This window comes from Actinia tenebrosa, unplaced genomic scaffold (assembly GCF_029948245.1).
Source record: "Actinia tenebrosa isolate PJP-AT-01 unplaced genomic scaffold, QUT_ActTen_1.0 PGA_scaffold2__45_contigs__length_23673736, whole genome shotgun sequence".
In the NCBI taxonomy this organism is placed as follows: domain Eukaryota; kingdom Metazoa; phylum Cnidaria; class Anthozoa; order Actiniaria; family Actiniidae; genus Actinia; species Actinia tenebrosa.
This window is the reverse complement of record NW_028292579.1, coordinates 2,962,023-2,985,640: the sequence shown is the minus strand read 5'-3', so window position 1 is coordinate 2,985,640 and position 23,618 is coordinate 2,962,023. Positions and strand designations below refer to the sequence as shown.

The 23,618-nt window shown below is 36.6% G+C and overlaps 2 protein-coding genes across 2 annotated transcripts; both read left to right on the top strand.

Annotated features, from left to right (window-relative positions):
• Positions 1-5,004: 5,004 nt before the first annotated feature.
• On the top strand, positions 5,005-12,582 carry LOC116304685 (uncharacterized). The gene is made up of 3 exons (XM_031714456.2): positions 5,005-5,458; positions 8,975-10,426; positions 10,880-12,582. Exons 1-3 carry the CDS (start codon positions 5,060-5,062, stop codon positions 11,156-11,158), a joined length of 2,130 nt encoding a protein of 709 aa, XP_031570316.2. The 5' UTR covers positions 5,005-5,059; the 3' UTR covers positions 11,159-12,582.
• An 86-nt stretch (positions 12,583-12,668) lies between these two features.
• On the top strand, positions 12,669-23,592 carry LOC116304686 (uncharacterized). The gene is made up of 3 exons (XM_089033882.1): positions 12,669-13,202; positions 20,655-22,136; positions 22,531-23,592. Exons 1-3 carry the CDS (start codon positions 12,795-12,797, stop codon positions 22,759-22,761), a joined length of 2,121 nt encoding a protein of 706 aa, XP_088890008.1. The 5' UTR covers positions 12,669-12,794; the 3' UTR covers positions 22,762-23,592.
• The last annotated feature ends 26 nt before the right edge of the window (positions 23,593-23,618 follow it).

The following is a 23,618-nucleotide window of genomic DNA, read 5'->3' as shown; positions in this document are numbered from 1 at the left end:
GTGAAAAAGAGAGAAATTCGTACATTATTTTGATAGTAGCCTTGTAAACACTACTTCCTGGCTATTTTAGTGAGGAAGTAAAAAGTGAAAAAGAGAGAAATTCGTACATTATTTTGATAGTAGCCTTGTAAACACTACTTCCTGGCTATTTTAGTGAGGAGGTTAAAAGTGAAAAAGAGAGAAATTCGTACATTATTTTGATAGTAGCCTTGTAAACACTACTTCCTGGCTATTCTAGTGAAGAAGTAAAAAGTGAAAAAGAGAGAAATTCGTACATTATTTTGATAGTAGCCTTGTAAACACTACTTCCTGGCTATTCTAGTGAAGAAGTAAAAAGTGAAAAAGAGAGAAATTCGTACATTATTTTGATAGGAGCCTTGTAAACACTACTTCCTGGCTATTCTAGTGAAGAAGTAAAAAGTGAAAAAGAGAGAAATTCGTACATTATTTTGATAGGAGCCTTGTAAACACTACTTCCTGGCTATTTTAGTGAGGAGGTTAAAAGTGAAAAAGAGAGAAATTCGTACAGTATTTTGATAGTAGCCTTGTAAACACTACTTCCTGGCTATTTTAGTGAGGAGGTTAAAAGTGAAAAAGAGAGAAATTCGAACAGTATTTTGATAGGAGCCTTGTAAACACTACTTCCTGGCTATTTTAGTGAGGAGGTTAAAAGTGAAAAAGAGAGAAATTCGAACAGTATTTTGATAGGAGCCTTGTAAACACTACTTCCTGGCTATTCTAGTGAGGAAGTTAAAAGTGAAAAAGAGAGAAATTCGTACATTATTTTGATAGTAGCCTTGTAAACACTACTTCCTGGCTATTTTAGTGAAGAAGTAAAAAGTGAAAAAGAGAGAAATTCGTACATTATTTTGATAGTAGCCTTGTAAACACTACTTCCTGGCTATTTTAGTGAGGAAGTAAAAAGTGAGAAAGAGAGAAATTGGTACAGTATTTTGATTGTAGCTTTGTATATATATATACACAGCGTTTTGCAAAAATTCTGCAAAAGAGAAGTATATCTATATATTCATACATAAACTAATTTCCAGATTTTTTAATTATAACGACTTTCAACCAAATGTTAGCCAAATATCTAGTATTAATGCTCACAATGTACACTATGATTATATTTATCCGAAAACATTGTATTTAACCCTTTATTAAAACGTTTTTTTAAATTGAAAATTACCCATAATGCACCCGGTCTATCGATATATCGATATTCATTTTATTTACAGAATTTTTGAAAAGCGCTGTATATATATATATATATATATATATATACACACACGAAGTTGCGCGAAGGACCATGGTACAGCTTAGTATGTAAATCGTGATTTTGATTCAGTGTATTCGTGTGTACTGGAAGAAGTCAAATACGGTCATGCCTCGAGCGTTCAGTGATGATGAAGCGTCTTGCCTTATGGCATGAATTATTCGAAAGAAGAAATTCCCGTTCGTCTTGGAATGTCATCAAGATCCGTACTAAGATTCGCCAGACGGTATGACGAAACGGGAAAGGTTCAAGCTGACAAGCAAGAAAGATCAGCAGGTTCATATGCCCTTTTACCTCGAGACGAAGCCATTCTCATACGAGAGATACTAGGGCACCCAGAAAGAACTCTTGGCGAGCTTTGTGAGCACGTAAGGCGAATTAACGGTACTAGGGTCGCAGTTTCCACATTGTACGACTATTTCAACAGAAATGGCATTACGCGTAAAATGATTATTTGAGTGATTTATGTGAGTGATTATTTTGATAATTAAAATCCGGTAAGCAGAGAATGCGTGAAATACTAGGATAAATGAAAAAAAAAACTTCCATACAAATTTCATATTTGGCAATTACAGCTAAGAAGAACTGCTTCTCAAAGATGTGAAGATGACCGTTTGAATTATTGGTCGGTGGTCTCTCTATTTCATCCAGCAATGCTTGTATTTCTTGACGAGTGTGGATTTGTAAGTACTGTGCAAAGTCCTTTTTTTCCTTTTGACCATGATTTCCATTTATCTAAATGAATAATTCGTTAATAGTAAATATTAAAATAAACCGTTGTCGTTGACCTTTTGCACTTTAGGTCAGTAAGCCTAACGAGAGTAGCAAGTATAAATATTTATCGAGTATTAATAAATTAGGGTTTTTTTTTCTTTCTTTCTTTTTTCAGGTAAACGAATTATGAGAAGCTTTGGTTACAGCTTTCGTGGCTGCCCAGCTCAAAGTCAAAGGTGGTATGGCATTTGGGGTCCACGAATTACAGCGATTTCTGTCATATGCTCAGAAGGGATCATTGAATTGAACATTCGTCGAGGAACTTCTGATGAAGAGAGCTTCCTGGCATTTGTAAATGAGAAGCTCATCCCTGATCTACAGCGGTTTGGTTGTGGTTTTTATGGGTAATGATTTTTATCACGACTTCATACCGGCAGACTTTTATTTCATCTTATCATGTTAAGCAAGGTTTTTGCTCTTATAACAGATAATGCTGCGATTCATTGCTGCCGTCGCGTTGTTGAAGCTATCAATACCACTGGTGATCTAATCGTGTTCCTTCCAGCTTATAGTCCAGATTTTAACCCGTGTGAAAACATTTTTTCTCAAGCAAAGAGTTGGATTCGAGCTAATGATGTTGTGTGGCAAGTGTGTCATGATCCAGAACTGGAAATGCTTTTTAAGGCCTTTATGCAAGTTTCTGATGTAGACATCAGAAACTATTTACGATTTATTGGGTATTTATAAAATCCATTCTAACTTGGGGTGTTATCTTGACAATTTTCCCAATATGCTATAGACTACGACACAAGATATCTCAAAGTGTAAAGCCTTTTAATGATGAATTTTTGCAATAGGTGATACACTGTAATTAATTTGTAATACTTATATTATGATGGTTGTAGAAAAAAACATTTATGTTCATACTTAGCTTGACTACAAGTCAGTCCTCATAATACTATGCGAATAAAACCTTACATCATTACATCATTGCTCGGTGCAATTAGGTTTTTTGAGGTCCTCCAACATCTTTTTCTGCTCTTGAAACTCCTCGTTGCTATGACATTGGCCAAGAATTAGTCCTCGTGCTTTGATCTATAATAGTGAAAACAGAGAAAGCCGCGTTTCATTTATCAAAAAATGTAGAACAAGATTTTTTTTAAATGAAGTAACACCAGCAAAAAAGATTACAAGGGCAGTTCAAACCTGCGCTTCGTTTACTCCCGTGGCATCCATTTCTCGTTTGCTGGGTTGTGCTGAGGTAGAACAGGTAGAAGTCGATGTTGATGACTTAACTACACATTTAGGCTCTGTCGCAAAAGACGAAACATTTGGTGGCACTGTCTCGTCATCATGACTTCCATTTACCTGAAAATAAGTATGATAATAATTTACTTAATTAACTCGTAAAATTTGTGTACAGATAATGAGTAAAAATAACATTTTCTTACCAACATTCTTGCCCAACACTTTAATTTAAAATCGTCCATTTTTGAGCCATGTTCAGTTTGGCGCGTAGTTTTGACAAATAGCTGTTGAAGCGACTATCATCTTCTTTCTTGACATCTGTTTCTACAAAATAATAATTCTACATTCCTCTTCTTCTTTTCCCGTGAGCTGAACTTCAGTACTAATAGTTTTTCGTTGTAGCAAAGTCATTTTTTGAATTAAAGTAGCGAGAAAGTTCGCATAATTTATTCGATTTAAAATAGTTTTTAGAGCGCACGTATCAATATGCCGAAATTTTCACGTGCGCTCAATGCGTAGCCCAATTAATATTTTTACAGACCGTAAATCCTTTTTTAATTTTAGTTCTTTCTTTCTATTAAAAAACAGATAGCTGCAGTATTGAAAAAACGATAGCTAGTTCCTTTACAGACCTTTTAGTTTGACTGTCACTCACTTGTTTTCTTGTTTCCCGTCGGCCTAAAGTCAAGGCAGATGAGCTCGTCGTCGTCAGCCGACCCTCGTTTTCCTAGAATTGCCTTTCCTTTTGGAGTAGATGAAGGAAAGGGATCCAACCAAAATGTCACGTAGTTCAAACTCTCTTTCAAGCATGCCTCTTTCAGGTGTTCGTTCGTACGTATGGAAAGCTTTCTCCCTCTTGGTCCATAATAACCTAGTTCGAAGCCATTCACTTCTTTGGCCGGGCTTATTTCAGCGGCATGTTTCTCTAATAAATATCTTTTAAACATCTCAACATCTTTAAATATTGGCACCTCTCTCAAGGAAAACAAAGAAGACTGTTTTTTGTTTTCCAATTTTAAAACTTTCAGCATAATATTCACACGTGCCGTTCCGGTGTACATCTTGTTAAATGTTTTGAAAATCCCGCCTCGTGCGTGGAAAAGTGGACTTAAAGCACGTGATTTTTAAAGGGTAACCATGAACCTCCGCGCCGCTAGCTTACTGCTTTCACTCTACACGGGTGACTAACTTTCTCGAAAAGGGTATATAGACAGACAGACAGACAGACAGACATATTTTATTTGGCGTTTTGTACAAAGTTGCACATCAACTTAGATCCAAATAAGTTACGAATATATACGTATGTTTATGTATGTGCATAATATCTATATTCACATATTCCACACATACACGTCATACGTACATATATATTCTGTATATATAAATGTTCATAAAATTATTTCGATAAAATGCATTACTAATTTTACGAAATTTACCGATTCGAATTGTGGGGGATGAGTGCTTGTTTGTTAGCCAGACAATTCGCCAGGTTATAGCTCAAAGTTGACATATTTAGATACAAACTTGTTGCAAATTACTAATTGAAATCACAAAAATAATTCGCAGCGCACATTGCTAAACAAAGCAAAAATAAATATATATATATATCCCAGTAGATTACTTAATCTTTCTACTTACTTTTTTTTTTAGAGAAAAATAGCTTGAAAATCGTAAATGGGCTTCCTGTGCTATAACAAATAGAAAGCGGAAGCACAAAATCGAGGCTGGCAGGGGAATACCCTAATTTATATTTCAGGAGTGAAACATTTAGAGACGCCATTTTGGAAGCTTGTTTTTACTGCCGAGTATAAAGCCTTTATTATGAGTCGGTTAGGAAGTGAATCAACTAAATATATTCTTTTGAAACATAAGATGTTTAATTTGGAAATGCAATGCGAAGTTTTTCAAAGAGGTCAAATATTTGTCGAAGATTTAGATGTTCCTTATTCACCAAGTGGTTTTATAACTCTTAACGACAAAAGTCGTGGAGTAAAGTTTCAATGTCCTGCTGAAGATACTGCTAGACTAACATATGAAGATGCTGAAAATCTTATGAGAATAGTCTCCTTAGAGAACAGATATAAAGCTTTTAAAGAAGGAAGTCGTTTTAAAAACCTGGAAGCTGGAAGTAAAGTGTTTGTGGAGGTGAATGGTAGAGAATTCCCTGGAGTAGTTAAGGTCGTCTCACAATCGTGTATCTATTCTGAGCCTATGGTCGAGGTATGTAATTTCAAGAGCATTATGTTTTTGTTTTTCACTGTGAAGTCACGCTATCGAAAAAATCGTTTTGTTTTTTTTTTTCGTTTTATCATAATAAAAGTTACAATCTATAAATCTTTATTTGTACTCTGTGACGTAGTTGCTGCTTAATTTCGTTTATACACGAATCGCGAATCTCAGGTCGCTATGCATTGCATTGAGAGTTGCCTCAATTACAAAATTTAACCTTCAGTGAAAATTGTACTGATGTCTACCTCTTGTATACAGTATTTTTCTTTATTTCTTATTCGTCAGTTCATTAGATATCCATAAATGTTTGTGGACTAGCCTATGTTATTTGGAACTCGTGCTAAGCTTTCACAGGTTTCTGATTACAATATATTTTTCATTGGTCCCCCCATTAAGCGTGTATTTGAATTTAATTATATAGGAATTACTTTTGACGAACACCTTTCATGGAACTGCCATATCCAGTGTATTTTATCCAAAGCTGGCAAAAGGCTAGGTATGCTAGGGCGCATTATGCTTACAACTATTCACAGTCAGTGTGAATATTATGATGAATACCCTAGGGAATTGTAATATGCAAATAGAGTATATATAAAGGGAAGCGTGGTCCCTCTGGTGCTACTTCATTCAAATTAACGGGAAGAGTACAGACGTCTTTGATTGAACTACCGATCCCGCTTGCTCGCCCATTTCTTGGAAGGTCAAGAACAGGTTCGCCTTGGGTTACCGCCAGGAGATGTAAGACAGGCAGTTCTTCCTGTTGCTGAAGAGGTGAACGATAGTAATCTTATTCCTCGTGTGACCAAGTTCTGGTCTAGTTAGATTCTTGTTGAAAGACCATCTTGTTATTTCATTCTTCGGAGTTCAGAAGTTTCAGAACTTGGTGTTTTTCCTATAGTTTAGTTTTATTAATTTGCACAGTTAAAGTTCTGGGGTTCGTTGAGCGTTCAAATGAATGGTTTTCAGCTCTGTCTTCTCCTGAAGCGTTTAAATGAAGTGTTTTCAAGCTCTGCGGATTGTTGAGCGTTTTAATGAGGTGTACAGTCAATTCAAAAAATGTTGTCGTCGACCAACTCAAGCCTACGCGACTGGACCGAAAGGAACTCTGGGTAGTAATCATTGAAGCCGAGTTATGCCTGGTTTACAGTACGAACCTTCGTAGGCGAGCGGGAAGTGTAGAAGGAGACGCTTTTTTTTACTGCCTTCATATTTTCGGAATTGTGAACTGAATCATAACTACTTTGTTTTTTCTTTCCCTAAACCCAAAGACATGCATTTGAGGGATTGTTTCTCGCCATTATTATCTTATTACTAGTGGAATAATTAATTCATAACGAATATATTTAACCGCTTCATTGATTTTTACCCATATTCCTTTCGGTCCAGTCGCGTAGGCTTGAGCCGGTCGACGACAACGTTTTTTGAATTGACTGCATTCAAGCCGCGTGGTTTGTTGCGCGTCTAAATGAATTGTTTTCAGCTCTGTCGTTTGTTTAAGCGAAGTTAAGTGTTTTCAAGCTCAGTGGTTTGTTGAGCGTTTAAATGAAGTGTTTTCAAGCTCCGTGGTTTGTTGAGCGTTTAAATAAAGTGTTTTCAAGCTCCATGGTTTGTCGAGCGTTTCAGTGATTAAAGTGTTTTCAAGCTCTGTGGATTGTTTAGCGTTTCAGTGAAGTGTAAAATGTATTAGAGCTCTGTGGATTGTTGAGCGTTTAAATGAAGGGTTTTCAAGGTATGTATGGTTTAATTTGTTCAGCGTTTCAATGAAATGTATTTAAGGTGGCTGGACCCCCTCACGCTTGACCGCTACCTTCCACGTTTGGAACGCTGGGGCATAAACGTGTTTTATCCGATTGTAAATCTTTTTTGCACATAAGTCACATAAAGATTGAATTAATGTTTGATGCAGTTTTTAATGAAATCGGACGTCATAACACGTGATTATGATGAAATATTTGTTTTTGTTTAGAGAACAATTTTAGCCTTGCAGAGCGTTCAACACTAAAATGCTTCGTACCACATAATTATATACTAGATGCCTCCATTTGTAGGGATTTTTGAAAAAAATCTATCTAGCTAATTATGAGATATTTGAGATTCTTTAAATAGAGAGCATAATTTACTTCAAAACCAAACAATGGATTTCATACGGCCGAAATTAATATTTCAGAGCTATATATTCACAAAAGTCATTGCTCATTTAGTTTTACTCTGTATCTAGTCTTAAACGGAACATTTTGAAGGTAATCGACGTATGCGATTTTGTGAAAACGTATAATACATAAGACGGGGTAAACATTTCATGCGCACTTTTCATCGCAGTGTTCTAGTCAATCTTACAAGATCTTCCAACATTCTAAAATTCGTTGATAATTTGTCTCAAAACTACGTCAGGATACAAATTAGAACTTAAACTAATATGACACAAAATTGCAAGACTATTGAACCGCGCGAGGCTTGAACCGACGCTCTTACCAACAACTGCGCTAACCAGTTGGCAGTTATAACGAGTTCAAGACTTTCCGTGTTTGGTTTTGTTTACATCCAACAACTATGAAACTTGAACATCTTCAGAAACGGCAGGCGTATATTTATCTCCTATCTTGGACCAGAAAGGTTTTTCCTCGTAATGTTCCTCGCTAACTATTAGTTTGTTTGCCCATCATTGATCGTTTTCAGGTAAAGAAATTTTCATGCTTGCAAAATCATATCGAATAAAAAGCGTCCAATTATACTGTAAGAATGTTATGTTTTCCATTTTTATTAATAGAAGTATTTGAGGTCTTTCAGTGTTTTTTTTTTTAAAAGATTGAGTTGAACCAGATCATGTGAAATTGGCTATACTATATCGGCCAAGAAACCTCAAGATGAAAATTTTCAAATTAACAGACGTTTGTATGTCTGAGGGTATAGCGTATACCCCCAGACAAAAAAATATCCCAAGCATAAAAATGTCCGTAAATTTGTCATTTTCAGCTAAGGTTTTCTCAGCCGATATAGCACCTGACATAATGAGTCTTTGTAGGGTTACTAAAGTAAAGGTGCTCTTCTTAGTGCTGGTATTGGTTTTTTAATGTAACTCATTTCAATTTTTGGTCGCCATTTTAGCAAAGGGTCTATTAATTTCACTTGCGACGGAATAGTCGTAAACGGAATCGGGAGTTGCAAGAAGTCCATATGTGAAATTCCAAGTCAAAACCGCTCGTCAAACTAAAGGACAGAAACCTTCCATCTTTCCTATTCTGCTTCTGAAGCGCTTTCCACCACGACTACTAGTGTTAACTGCGTCACAAGCTGCTTTAAAATCCAATTCGGACTCTGCCGCAAGTGACACAGCATTACTGCATTTGTTTCACTTTTTTTCGTTTTTTTTTTTTTTTTCTCCAGTCCCCCCGGTGTCCTTCATTAGATTCCTAATATGCTTGCTCTACAAATTAAAAATCCCATGATTTTATTTATGACTATGATGTCTTATTTTATGACTAAGATGTATTTCTCATCAATTATTAGGTGGAGATAGAGGAGTACAGCAGTATCGTTATGACTTCTGAAAGAACCATGCTGCGCCAATCTTCAAATGGTAATATTGTTGTGAATGTTTCGTTTGATAAATTGCGTTCTCGCTACGAATCAAGAAGAAATCCACCAGCATGGGAAGAAAGGTTACTAGAAGCACTCGTGGAACAAAAATATAATGCACATTCCCTTGAAAAGCGTTTGATATCCTTAGAGGAAACACTCGCCGTACAACACCAAGCTTATGAAAACGTGAGAGAATGTCTTAGAGTCTTAACACAACTAGACCTTAAAGAGAAAGAGAAAGATCTCGCCAACAGTGAACAGATATCAGATGAATTTGAAAAAGAATTGACAATAGAACAAAAGATAAACAAAGAGCTGGAATTAAAATTAAATGAGCTTCAAAGAAAATTAGCAAGCGAACAAGAGGCCAAAAAAGAAGCCGATCATCGATTTGAACTTAGTAAGCAGAGAGTACAAGAGCTTGAAGTCACTCTAGCTGAGGAGCGGCATGGTCACGAACAAACCAAGAAAAATGTAAAGGAAAGCAGCGAAAAAATAGATAAGCTTAATATAAACCTAACATCTACTGTAAAGGCCCTTGAGGAGAAGGAAAAGCACCTCATCAGAATCAGACAGATATCAGCAGCCTTTGAAAAAAAACTGGTGACAGAACAGGAAACAGCAAAAGAGGTAGAAAAGCATCACCAGAGAAACGAAGATAAATCAAATGAGCTTCAAAGAAAATTAGCTTATGAACAGAAAGCTAGAGAAGAAGCAGACAAACGACTTGAAATCTGCCAAAAAACATCAAAAGAGCTTGAGACAACGCTTGCCGAAACACAAAAACTTGTAAAAAAAAGACAAGAACCTGACAACGAGTGCGAATGGATTTTGAATCGAGAAGAGATTCAATTGACTGAAGAAAAACTCGGAAGCGGAACGTTTGGAACTGTGTGCAAAGGAATTTTTCGTGGTACACCAGTTGCTGTAAAACAAGTCTCAGTAAAGCCAAGGATTACAGAGTACAACATAGAAAACTTTAGAAGGGAAATGAAAATGGCGTCCAGATGTCGCCATCCTTGCATGTTACAGTTCATTGGTGCAACAAGTGATGATCAAAGTCTATTACTGCTGACTGAACTGTTGGACACTAGTTTAAAAGCTGTCTTACTTGATCGTGCATTAAACCTTGTTGAGATTATAACTATTGCAATGGATGTTGCTAAAGGGTTAAACTACTTACATCTCACCCGTCCACATCCTATTGTTCACCGTGACATTAGTAGCGGCAACGTGTTGCTATGGAAACATGGTCAGTCATGGCGAGGGAAGATTTCAGACTATGGAAATGCTGTGCTGATGAACTATGCCAAGACAGGCAGTGGGGGTGCTATTTCGTACTTGGCGCCTGAAATGAACAACAAAAGATTTTCACCAAAGGTAAAACATTAGTGAAGCTTACTTCAATAAAGAACGTTTGTGCATACTATCTAGGGTTAACGAACAAAAAATGTTAGTAAGAAAGATAGACCAGAATACATCACTGTCGTTTGTTGACTACTGAATAATTATTGTCATTTTTGCATATAGATCATACAAAAGTTGTATATTTGCGGGGTTTTTTTTGCTTTTTTTTTTTTGTGTGCCCTCCACATAATTTGTTGAAAAGAATTAATTTGGCTCGACTAGCATAAGAACGAAGCTTTAATGATGGAATAAAATAACAAGTGCAACACAAAATTACAAGTGCATAATCCTAAACATTGCCTGCGGTTCTATCGTATCCTTTATTAGTAGTGAGTAATCTGATCTCCTAACCGATTTAGATTTTATCTTTTTCAAAATCGATATTGGAGGATAAAAGTCTCTCTACTGTATATTATTTTTCCCCAGAGTGATGTGTACAGCTTTGGTGTTCTTCTGCTGGAAATGTGCCTCAGAGAAGAGCCATCATGTCTTGATGATAGAGATGAGCTTATTTGCTTGGTAGAGGATGGAGAACTGAGGTCCCTGATACGAAGTTGTCTTCAACAGGAACCAACACAACGCCCATCCATGGATAAAGTCTTAGATGTATTAACTGACCAATTAAGTAATTATTATATAACATTTATTTGCCTCTGTTTGTATTGCTACGCGCTGGTCGAGGCAAACGTCGGTGCAGTTAACTAGGCAATAGATTACCGTCAACTAAATAATTCCTTCCCATTTACCGTTCTACGTTCCGCCATGTACGTTTACGTACTCTAACCGGTACAATTTTAAATGACAGTAGTCTATTACCTGTTTACCTTTTTTATTTCGATGAGTGCATACCAATGCAAACAGTGGTAATTGCATTTATCACATTGACCTCCAAAATAATTCAAACTGTTATTTGACAAAACAAAATTGAAGACTCAAAAGTCAGCCAGAACTTTGAAACTTTTGCAAATAATCAAGGCGCATTTACAGGAAGCAATTTTCTCTGCAACTGGAACATTGCATCGTCTACACTATAGCCTACAGCGTAATTTGAGAAAATCAGTTGCGAGACAAGTTGGTGAGAAAATTGGTGCGTGTAATCGTGCCAATAAACAAACAGTTTTAAAAAGTTTGCAAGACTTGGTATCCATAGCTCTCGTTTTGTAAATACAAACATCGTTGTGCCGGCCTGCGTAGCGGCGCTTTGGGGGAAGAGGGCGAGGAAAGAAAGACTGTCTAAGTTTAACTCCAGACGAAAGACTCATTCTGAGAAAACGAAATCATAAATCATTGCTCCAAGATGGGGGAGAAATGAGGCAACAGGCTTTCATATCCCCCACTCATTACCGCACCTCCCACAAACAACTGCAACAACTGCGTGTATGACTGAGAAAATAGGGGAACTTGAAATTTTAGTGACCCTGCAAAGTGAGGTCTTGAAATAATTGATGAGTTATATGTAGTTAGAGGGGACCCCAAAAACCAGTGGGCATACTATAATTAGAGTTTCGTGCGCATAACCGACCTCCCCGACCATCCCTTCCCCCCACCCCAAAGTTTAGATACTTGTTGCAAACTACTAATTGAAATCACAAAAATAATTCCTAGCTTACAATCCACAATTAGTTTCGCTCTCAGACAACGTTTTTTTAAATAGGTATACATTGTTTAACAAAGTAAAGATAGGAAAAATAATATCTTTCTTGCACACACCCCAAACCCCCCTCTGATAAATAATGAAGGGTTCCTAAGAACCAGCAAAACGATGATAATAAGGGGTTGTGGTTGGGTTTAACGCGACTAACTGAAACATGGATAGCCTAAAAACTACTAATTATAACAGACAAACGGGTACCCCCATACACAACCCCTAACAAGGATGTAGCGGTAAGCTACTATGGGCTTCCTGTGGTTTGTAAAGCCCAGCTCTAATAAGATAAATTTCTAACATACATTCTTTAAAGTCCTCAATAATATTAAACAGCAATTTGTCCATGACATGAAACTGAGATCATGTGCTACTTAAAGTGCCGAATACTGACAAAGAATTCAGCGCTTGGTTTTATTTGAATCATGTCTGGCATAAAGGTATACATTATTAAACAAAGAATATATATATATATATCCCAGTAGATTAATGTAGTTTTTAAAGTTTTTATACTCACTTATTTTTGAGAGAAAATAGCTTGAAAAAGATGAAGGGCTTCCTGTGGTATAACAAATTGAAGGCGGAAGCACAAAATCGAGGCTGGCTGGGGAATACCCTAATTTATATTTCAGAAGCGAAACATTTAGAGGCGCCATTTTGAAAGCTGTTTTTACTGCCGAGTGTAAAGCCTTCATTATGAGTCGGTTAGGAAGTGAATCAACTAAATATATTCTGTTGAGACATAAGATGTTGGGTCTGGAAATGCAATGTGAAAGAGGTCAAATATTTGTCGAAGATTTACATGCTTCAGAAGTTAATTTACCAAGTGGTTTTATAGCTCTTTACGATGAAAGCAGGGGACTAAAGTTTCAATGTCCTGCTGGATATGCTGCAAGATTAAGTGAGGCAGATGCTGAATATCTTATGAGAATAGCCTCCTTAGAGAAAAGATATAAAGCTTTCAAAGAAGGGAGTCGTTTTAGAAACACACCTAAATTCAAAGCTGGGAGTGAAGTGTTAGTGACAGTGAATGGTAGAGAAGTTCCTGGTGTAGTTACAGCCGTCTTGCCATCTTCTCTTGGTTATCCTGAGCCTATGTTCCAGGTATGTAACTTGAAGCATTATATATTTGGGTTTCGGGTAATTTATCCTGATCTATACATTTTACCTTATATTATTATTGACACGATTTTCTTTGTTATTCATAGAGTTTTATACCCCATATTGCCCTGCTCGTTACGAATTCAAGGGCTTAATCTAGATAAAAGCCCACTATCCTCGGGAATTATCTAGATAATTCCCTTGAATACTAATGTATGTTGCCCTTGAATGTGTAATGAGATTGGCAATTAGACTTCTCTTTAGAGAAAGTTTCTAATGTAAACTTAAAAAGATAGATAGATAGATAGATAAACTTTATTAAAAGCGTCAAGTTATTTAGCTAAGATATAAGCTAATTGGGGACACTATAAAAGAACCAAATAAATTAATACAAAAACTAAACAAATAAATAGAAATATACAAATATTTAAGAATATATGTATTCTAAGATATATAAATATGTAAATAGTGATTAACACTAAGTACTATCTAAAATTTTCCCTACCCTACTCATATCCCCAGATCCAAGCCCAACCCCAATTCTAATTAAAATATAACTTCAGTAGAGAACAGACGATCTCTCGATAGATTTCTGGATGGATAGGATGAAACTGAACAACCAAGTGAACAACGTGCTCAACCATAAGTCTCTAGGTTGAGCATGCTATACACTTACAGGATCCATCCAACAATCCCGAGACATCAACTGTTCTTATAGCAGTTCGAAAGGCATTTATGCTGGGTTTGTTCTGTAAGTCCTTACTAATCTTACTCCATAAATATGGACCTAAATATCTGATTGAATGCTTACCATATCTAACTGTACTAAAACTTGGAATAGAAAAATCAGAATGACGTAAATTATACTTATTTGATTGACTCGAAAAATATTATCTACATAATCAGGAACATATTTGTTCTTCACCTTGTACATTAAAATTAAAATGTCCTGTAGACGCCTATTAAGCAAAGTTGGCAATTTGGCCCATTTAAGTAGTTCATTATAATTTGCACTATGATCATTAAAGACTGCTCTCAACGCCCTTTCTTGTACCTGCTCTAATTTCTTACAGTCTGTAGCCTTCCCAAAATGCCAAACAACATGACAATATGTTAAGTGAGGTAAAATGGCAGATAAATATAGTGATAGCTTGGTTTGTGTTGGTATTAGATTTCTTAATCGTAAAAGTATTCCAATCTTCATTCCCGCCTTCTTACAAGTAATGCTTATATGAGCACTAAAATTTAGACCGTCATCTAGAGTGACACCTAATAACTTCAATTCCCTTATGGAATTGATATCAACCCCATCTATATTTAATGTTAAGTTAGTTTTAGTTTTATCCCCAATTAGCATAGCATTATACTTTTCATAATTTCCTTGCAGCAAGTTCTCATTATACCATTTAGATATAATTTGTCCTTCTTCATTAAGTGTTCTTTGTATATTGTCAATAGAATTTCCTGAGGTATATATTTGGTGATCATCCGCATAGCTTGAAAGGTTGGCTCTTTTAACTATATATGCCATGTCGTTTTGAAATAAGTTCCATAATAGCGGGCCAAAGGAAGATCCCTGAGGACTGCCTCTGATTGATGTTTTCCACTCACTGTAGGTATCTTGCAGTTTGACTCTGTTCCGTCTATTTTGAAAATGGGATCTTATCAATTCCAAGGATCTATCAGAGAACTTGTAGGCTTTCAACTTATTGAGCATCAGTGATGGATGAAGAGAGTCAAAGGCTTTTGTCATATCTGTTGACAATAGACCTATACATTCCTTTCTATCAAGCGCCATTCTCCATTCTTCTGTTAGTCTAATTAGTGTAGTTTCACAACTATGCCGCTTGCGATACGCAGATAGAGATGGATCCAATACAGACTCAAAGTGTTTGTTGACTTGACTACTTAACAAACTCTCGTAGATTTTGTCTACCGTATTAAGTAATGTAATGGGGCGATAATTCTTCTTGTCTAGCGGATCATCCTTTTTAAAGACAGGACACCATATTCCTTTTTTCCATGAATCAGGCCATATCCCTTGCTGTATGCTTTTATTATAAAGTTTGGTCAACGGTGCTGCTATTCTGTAACTGCGGATTTCAGTATCATAGAAGTTATGTCATCGTTGCCACACGCTTTCCTTGTGTTCAACTTCCCAATGATAGACTTGACTTCATTGGTGTTTACTGTCTCAAATTGGAATTCACTCCAGGTAGCTTTACTTGAGAGTACTATACTTCCAATACTTGGATGATTAGTAAGGTCTTGTCCCGTAAGATCGTTAGCATTTGGACTTCCTATGTTGTTGGCCATAGTTGAAAAATAATCTGCCAAGATGTTCGCTACATTGGTTTTATCAGATTCAATGGATCCGTCTGCATCATTTTTAATACAAATCGCGCTTTGTCCTTGACTTTTGCCTTTGTTGTTCATAAATGGCTTAAACGTTTGGAAGAACTTGCGAGGTTTGGTTTTCAATTCTTCAGATTTCTGTAGCCAATATTGTTTAATGGCTTTGCGTCTTAATTTCGTTGCATTATTCCTCCATTTCTTCTTCAGATCCCAATTTTCCTGAGAGCGGTCAGCAGCATACTTTTGTGCATAAGTTCTTTTAAGCTTAATAGCTTGTTTCCATTCAGGTGTCATATATGGTACGTCCTTTTCTCTAAATCTCATTTTCTTCAATGGCATATGTTTGTCAACTATCGAGTTAAACAAAACCTTCCAATAATCAGATGCATCATCAAGGGTGTCAAAGGTATCCATAACATCCCACGGGGCATTTTTCAGCTCTTCTTGAAACTCATTTATATTCACATTCTTTGTACTTCTAAAGGTGACAACTTTTCTTCTATAATAAACTTTTTCGTTCATTAAGCCGTAAACCATATGATGATCGCTTATCTCTGGTTTTAAAACCCCACTATCCTTAAAAAGTTCATTATCATTAGTTAGGATGACGTCCAATAACGATGCTGTAGTATTTGTAACTCAAGTTGGTTCACTAATGAGACAATTTAAGTTAAATACATCTTCTATATCAATGAGAATTTTACCCCCTTTCTCCAAAGGTTTGAGTCTATCAAGGTTAAGATCACCAGTAATGACAACAGAGCTACAATTCATAGTAGCCCACATACCAATTGTGTTCAATTCTTCTTCCAGCTTATTGTAGTAATCTTTACCTACCACTTTTGGAGGGCGATAGATGTCAACAACCAGAATGTCCCTATTGCTTGATGTTTTTATTTTTATTGCTAGAGTTTCTATAAGGTTGAATTTTCCCGGAATCTTGACTCTAGACTGAGGTGTTATTGACAATGATACGTATGCCATGATACCACCACCTCCCTTCTTTCTATCCTTCCTGTAGATGTTATATCCTTGAAGAGCAAATTGATCGTCGGAATAGGTGGAATCTATCTTGGTTTCAGTAAGGAATATAATTTGTGATTTTAGCTCTTTGTTAAGAAGTTTCAGCTCTTCAAACTTGTTTTGAATGCTGTTAATATTCAAATGCACAAGTAGAAGGTCACTTTGATTCTTCGTTCGTTCTAATAGGATACTTGGTACTTGTCTCGATGGACTAGAGTGACTGGACGAGACCCGGACATCATCTTCAGGATCATCAGAAGCTATACTAAGGTTAAATGGCAAAGCATTCAGTAAACATTTAGAGCACATCCAAGATAAGGACAGTTTATAGTCCTTCGGTAGTATACTTGCACACTTCATGTGAAACCAAAGCTCGCACGTTTTACATTGGACAGTTCTATGATTCTTAGCAATTGTTCTTGTGCAATGCTGACATTTTGGTTTACGTAATCCCTCAGTTTGAATATTCTTCTTAGGTGGACCAGGATTTAAGGCTACATCACCGCTTTTAGTGATTCTTAAGAGCTGAAAGCATGAATCACTATTGCAATAACGACTTATCTTCACTCCAAAATACTTCTTCTTTCTTGTATTGCTACTCGATAGCTCTTGGAGTAACGGACGAGACTTTGGTGTAAATATCTTGTCACGAATAAATTCTGGGCCATCCAAAAGTAATGAAGATTCTTCAGTTATATCCAAAGGACTTTTATAGGACATTACAATGAATAAAATAAGTAGTATTAACCAAGCATTTCTAAATTTGGCGGGAGACTCAAAAGGCACCGCCATCTTGCAAGAAGTCAGTACGCAGAGTTTGAAAAAAAAACAATATTTTAATGCTTCCAACCCATTAGAGTATAAATAACAATCACAACAAGATAGTTTTCGGGGTAATGGGGTATTGGAATCAAGTTGCTCCAATCACAATCACCACAATTAGCATACTGGCCATGCATGGCAAAGAAAGGTAATCCTCTCTCAATCTAGGGGTAAAGATCCCCTAGGCCGCAAATGGGTCATAATCCCCTCCTGGGTAATAATACCCGAAAGTGACCAGTATGGAAGCACTTAATGAATTAAGTGGCTCCAATTGCAATCACAGCAATTAGCATACTGGCCATGCATGGCAAAGAGAGGTAATCCTCTCTCAATCTAGGGGTAAAGATCCCCTAAGCTGCAGGGCACCATAATCCCCCCAGGGTAATTATTTCCAAAATTAGCCTTAGTTTCCATAGTGACGGATAAATAGGGGTTTTAATCCCCAAAAACACAGTCAACCATGAGTCTATGGGCAAAGAGTGACCAGTGGATAATTTGAATCACCGTAAGAAGCTTTGTTAAACTGACGTTTTGGACATTAGTCCTTCATCGGAGTAACAGATCATTCCGGTTCAAAGAGCTATCTCTACACCAAAAATTCCCTCCCACCCATCCCTTTTGTCCTTTTGTACTTACTCCGATGAAGGACTAATGCCCGAAACGTCAGTTTAACAAAGCTTCTTACAGTGATTCAATATATCCATAAATTCCTACTGTTTTATTCAGAAGCACCAACGCAGTCTACACTACTTCTCTACTAGTTATCATCCACTAGTATGGGAGCACTTAATCCCAACCCTTGCTTTATTGTAACTCTCGAATATGGGTGTAAACCAGCTTAAACTAAAACTTTTAAATTTACATTGTTCACCTGCTAACTGAATATATTTTCTTTTCAATGGTATACTTTAAAAGGACAAAAGGGATGGGTGGGAGGGAATTTCTGGTGTAGAGATAGCTCTTTGAACCAGAATGATCTGCCTAAACCCACGCCAAGAACATATAAGGCTTTGATAAGCTGTCACACGTAAACAATGTGATGGTCCATAAACATAAACATTTCAACCATGTATTGTCCTTAAAGAATATAACATTACAGTCTGTTTAAACTTGTCACAAAGCTGCTTTGTTTGATTCTAATTACAATTGCAGTCATTCCTTAAATTGTAAGGTCAATCTATGTGGCTTATGGTTGAGGCATTAACTTTAATTTATATAGATTGGAGAGACTTGAGCCATATTCCACTTTATTTTTCCCTTTTTTTTACAACGAAACCCATGTGCTTTTTTCCCTTCGAGTGTGACCTCGCCTCGCTCCCAAGCCACCATGTGGCGCACCACAGGAATCCCATATGGTTCACGATAATCAAAATTTTATAATAACAACAAAATATAGTTCCTTTTTAAGCTCCAACATAGATATAAATTTGCTTTGATAAAATGGACGTAGAAACTAGCAGGAATCAAACCCTCATCTATATCACATTTTACACTGTATATACTACACAGATCTGAGGGAATAGAGTACAAACACTAAAAGTGTGCAACACTTTGCGCTATTTAGTAGTAAATAGTGCTAATTAAACAATAGAAAACAATAGGATTAGCATAATTTAGCAGTATTTAGAGGTATTTATGTTACACACTTATGTGTTTGTACTCTATCATGGACAAAAAGTTGTATTAACTCTTTTGATAAAGCTCATCAACATTTAGCTCTCACTCAATCCATATTTATAGAATCTATTGTGTAGGCCAAGTGAAAAAAATTCAATGTTTCTCGTGCTTGACTGCTTCATTTTTGTGGGCTGCCTATTTTTATTATTTGTAATAGGAAAAATCGGAACAAACAAAAGGTTACGGGCGTCAGTTTCGTTTCGTACCTAGTTCTTCTTAATTGGGTAAATTTTTATTCAACTAAAAGTCAGAAAATAAAAAATAAAAAAATGCGCCCGCGCACTCTTTTTTTAATAGAAATCCGGACGAGAAACATTTGTGTGTGTGCTTTTTTTGTTGTTGTTTTTGTTTTTTTGTTTTTGTTTTTGTTTTTGTTTTTGTTTTTTTTGACTTGGCCTAACACATTTCTGTTCTACAGATAATATATTGCTCGATAATGAAGCATAACAATAAAGTTATTTCCAATTTTTATCCATTTTCATCCAAGTGCCCCTTTAAGGAGGCTCCGGGTAGTTTTGGTCTGGCACACCTAGCCGCATTGAAACGGCTACAACTTCGTCTTGAACAACTCGATCTGCAAGCACTTTTCACACAATGTTAGGAAAGGATTAGAGGTTTCAAAAATGATAAATTAGTTTAAAGCGGCTTTTTCATTATGACGTAATGATGACATCAAAGCGACTTGCACTAGTCGACAGTATTAATCAAGGCACCCAACATATTGCAATATGAAAAAAATGTATGAGAGCGTTTTCGAAATATTACACGATGAGTATTTTCATGGACTTTTACTATTATTTCCAGCATGTCAACTTTATACCCTCAAAATCGGGACTTTAGTTTAGTGGATTCAATATTTTTAGTAGTTAGAATATAGGTATGGATATAGACACTGTCTAACATAAGTCGAGCGTGAATAATCAACAAGCAGCCGTAAGCGAAAATAGTTGTGAGCGTACTTATTTTTATAAGTGTGCCAGACCAAAACTACCCAGAGCCTCCTTAAAGCAATACTCCTTCGATCTTTTTTTATAGAAAATCACTCATTTCTATTGTATTTCTTCCCCCTTGACTTTTGATTTTTTATTCTTGATTCTCCCTCTTTCACAAATTACTAAACCGATTGGTAATCTAAGATTGATGTCCGATTCTCAGATTAATTACCTTTCGTTTAGGCTTCTACGAGAAATATTTTTTTAAAAGTTCGACCACTTGGGGGGGGGGGGGGGGGGAGAACATAAGCTGCTCAAACTCCACGATTCCAACTCCATCACGCGCAAGTGAAAGAGTGAAACCGGTTTAACTGTTGCATTTCCATCCAAACAATAGCGTAGCGAGGGGGCACGGGGGCCTGCCCCCATTCCCCCCGAAAAACATTTTTTTGAACCAAACTTCCGACTTTTATTTCTGCTTTTCACTTCGTCATGAATTAAACGGCGAAAAAAAACAGTTTTAATGCTACATTTGTTCACATCTCTACTTTTTTCTTATTTTTCCTTTTGCATTCCTAATTTACTTGCTCCACAAATGAAAAAACTATTATTTTATGACTATTATGTATTTCTCATCAAATACCAGGTGGAGATAGAGGAGTACAGTAGTACCATTATGACTTCTGGAAGAACCATGCTGCGCCATTCTTCAAATGGCAATACTGTTGTGACGGTTTCTTTTGATAAGTTGCGTCTTCGCTACGAATCAAGAAGAAATCCACCAGTATTGGAAGACAGGTTAGTACATTACCATGTTGGGCATTCATTTCCCACTCATCCCGTGAGTTGCATCGAATTCGGCAGCGAACAAAGAAGGAATGCGAATTCCCTTGAACACCTTGTAAGATCGTTAGAGAAAAAACTAGCTGCGCAACTCCAAGCTTTGAAAAAGGCGAACAAATTTCTAAACTTAGCACAACTGGAAATACAAGAGAAAGAGGCAAATCTCGTCAACAGCGAACAGATATCAGATGGATTTGAGAAAGAATTGATGATAGAACAAGAAATAAATAAAGAGCTGGAGTTAAAATTAAATGAGCTTCAAAGAAAACTAGCAAGGAAACAAGAGGATATGAAGGTCGCCGAGCATCGGTTTGAACATAGTGAGCAGAGAGTAGAAGAGCTTGAAGTCACTCTAGCAGAGGAGCGGAATGCTCATGAACAAACTAAGAAGCGGAATCTAAAGCTAAGTAGCGAAAAAATACATGAGCTTGATATAAATCTAGCAACTACACTAAAGGCCCTTGAAGAGAAGGAAAACGAGCTCATTAGAATCAGACAGATATCAACTGCCTTTGAAGAACAAACAACAAAAGAGGTAGAAAAGCATCACGAGAGGACCGTCGATAAATCAAATGAGCTTCAAAGGAAATTAGCTTGTGAACAGAAAGCTAAAAAGGAAACAGAGAAACGACTTGAAATCTGCCAAGAAAAATCAAAAGAGCTCGAAACAACGCTTGCCGCGACGCAAAAACTTGTAAAAAAGAAACAAGAACCTGAAAATGAGTGCGAGTGGACTTTGAATCGAGAAGAGATTCAGATTACTGAAGAAAAACTCGGAAGCGGAACGTTTGGAACTGTGTACAAAGGAATGTTTCGTGGCACACAAGTTGCTGTAAAACAAGTCTCAGTAAAGCCAAAGATTACAGAGTACAACATAGGAAAGTTTAGAAGGGAAATGAAAATGGCTTCCAGATGTCGCCATCCTTGCATGTTACTATTCATTGGTGCAACAAGCGATGATCAAAGTCCATTATTGTTGACTGAACTGTTGGACAACAGTTTAAAAATGGTCTTACTTGAGCGTGCATTAGATCTGTTTGAGATTATAACTATTGCACGGGATGTTGCTAAAGGGTTAAACTACTTACATCTCACCCGTCCACATCCTATCGTTCACCGTGACATCAGCAGTGGTAACGTGTTGCTATGGAAACATGGTCAGTCATGGCGAGGGAAGATTTCAGACTATGGGAATGCTGTACTGATGAACTATGCCAAGACAGGAAGTGGTGGTGCTATTTCGTACTTGGCGCCTGAAATGAGCAACAAAAGATTTTCACCAAAGGTAAAATATTAGTGAAGCTTACCTCAGTAAAGAACGTTTGTGCATACTATCTAGGCTTAACGAACCAAAAAATGTTAGTATGAAAGATAGACCAGAATACATCACTGTCGTTTGTTGACTACTGAATAATTATTGTCACCTTTGCATATCATACAAAAGTTGTAATTTGACGTTTATTGCATTTAGGAATTTTTTCACTAAAACAGTGAAAAACAAAGTGCAAAAGAAAGTGCAAGTTCCTAAACATTGCTTGCGGTTTTACATGTCATTTATCATCTTTGGCAATAAAAAGCTTCATTTTATTAGTAGAGGATTGGATGTTTTACTGAGAGATTCATTTTGCAATCAGTGGAGGATTAAAAGTTATCTCAATTGACTATTACTTTTTCCCCAGAGTGATGTGTACAGCTTTGGTGTTCTTCAGCTGGAAATGTGCCTCAGAAAAGAGCCATCATGTCTTGATGATAGAGATGAGCTTATTTGCTTGGTAGAGGATGGAGAACTGAGGACACTGATACGACGTTGTCTTCAACAGGACCCCACACAACGCCCATCCATGGATGAAGTCTTAGCCGCACTAACTACCGCCTCAAGCTCCCTCAATGAATTGACAGGCACCAATTGAGAAATTACTGTACAACATTTCCTTGCCACTGTTTTCATTGCTACGCGCTGATTGAGACAAATGTCGGTGCAGTTTGCATTACACCTACACTGTGCAAACTCCAATGTCCATATATGGGGGGCTGCTAAATTCCTACTTGGCACGCTAATTATGTATGCAGTGAGAATAGGTTCAAGTTAATTTTGGGCCCTGGCTAAACGAGGAAACATGCTGTTCGTCAGAAACAACTCATGCTTCCAGACGCATGGAAACAATGTTTTCCGACAGTTCCTCATTTAGCCACGAAAATCAATATTCTAAACGTTCGTAACTTAGCTGAACGTTCGCTATTTTAGCATTTATCTAGGAAATAAAGGAATTATAAATTCCGATTTTTTTCAATAAATCTTTTGGTCATTAATTACATACATATATATTATTATTATTATTATTATTATTATTATTATTATTATTATTATTATTATTATTATTATTATTGAAAGTGCGCATCGATAACTGATGTTGAGTAAACGTGTTTCCCGATGTTTCCTAACAGGTTTGTCATCTTTGGAATCATTTAAGGAAACATGTTTTCTCGCGTTTAGTCAGGGCCTGGTGACCAAATGACAAAAGGCTACAATGAAACGCCTTGACATTATGGTTGATTTTCTCTTGTATTTTCAACAGCATTTTTATTTTTAGAAGAATTATATATATCAATGTTTTTTTCAATTTACTCGTATGTGATAAACTTACCATCATCAATCATCATTAGGGTTTGTTTACGAACGTGTAAGGGGTCTTACTAGATGAAACCAAATATTGGATGGAAATAAACGTTTCTTTTCTGGCCCACTGAACATTTCCATAACTTCTGG

Excerpts from the sequence above, each read along its gene's own strand:
- LOC116304686 (XM_089033882.1), top strand. The coding sequence starts at position 12,795 with ATGAGTCGGTTAGGAAGTGAATCAACTAAATATATTCTGTTGAGACAT. Across the intron at positions 13,203-20,654 it reads ATCCTGAGCCTATGTTCCAG|GTGGAGATAGAGGAGTACAG; the intron begins GTATGTAACTTG and ends ATCAAATACCAG. Across the intron at positions 22,137-22,530 it reads ACAAAAGATTTTCACCAAAG|AGTGATGTGTACAGCTTTGG; the intron begins GTAAAATATTAG and ends CTTTTTCCCCAG.
- LOC116304685 (XM_031714456.2), top strand. The coding sequence starts at position 5,060 with ATGAGTCGGTTAGGAAGTGAATCAACTAAATATATTCTTTTGAAACAT. Across the intron at positions 5,459-8,974 it reads ATTCTGAGCCTATGGTCGAG|GTGGAGATAGAGGAGTACAG; the intron begins GTATGTAATTTC and ends ATCAATTATTAG. Across the intron at positions 10,427-10,879 it reads ACAAAAGATTTTCACCAAAG|AGTGATGTGTACAGCTTTGG; the intron begins GTAAAACATTAG and ends ATTTTTCCCCAG.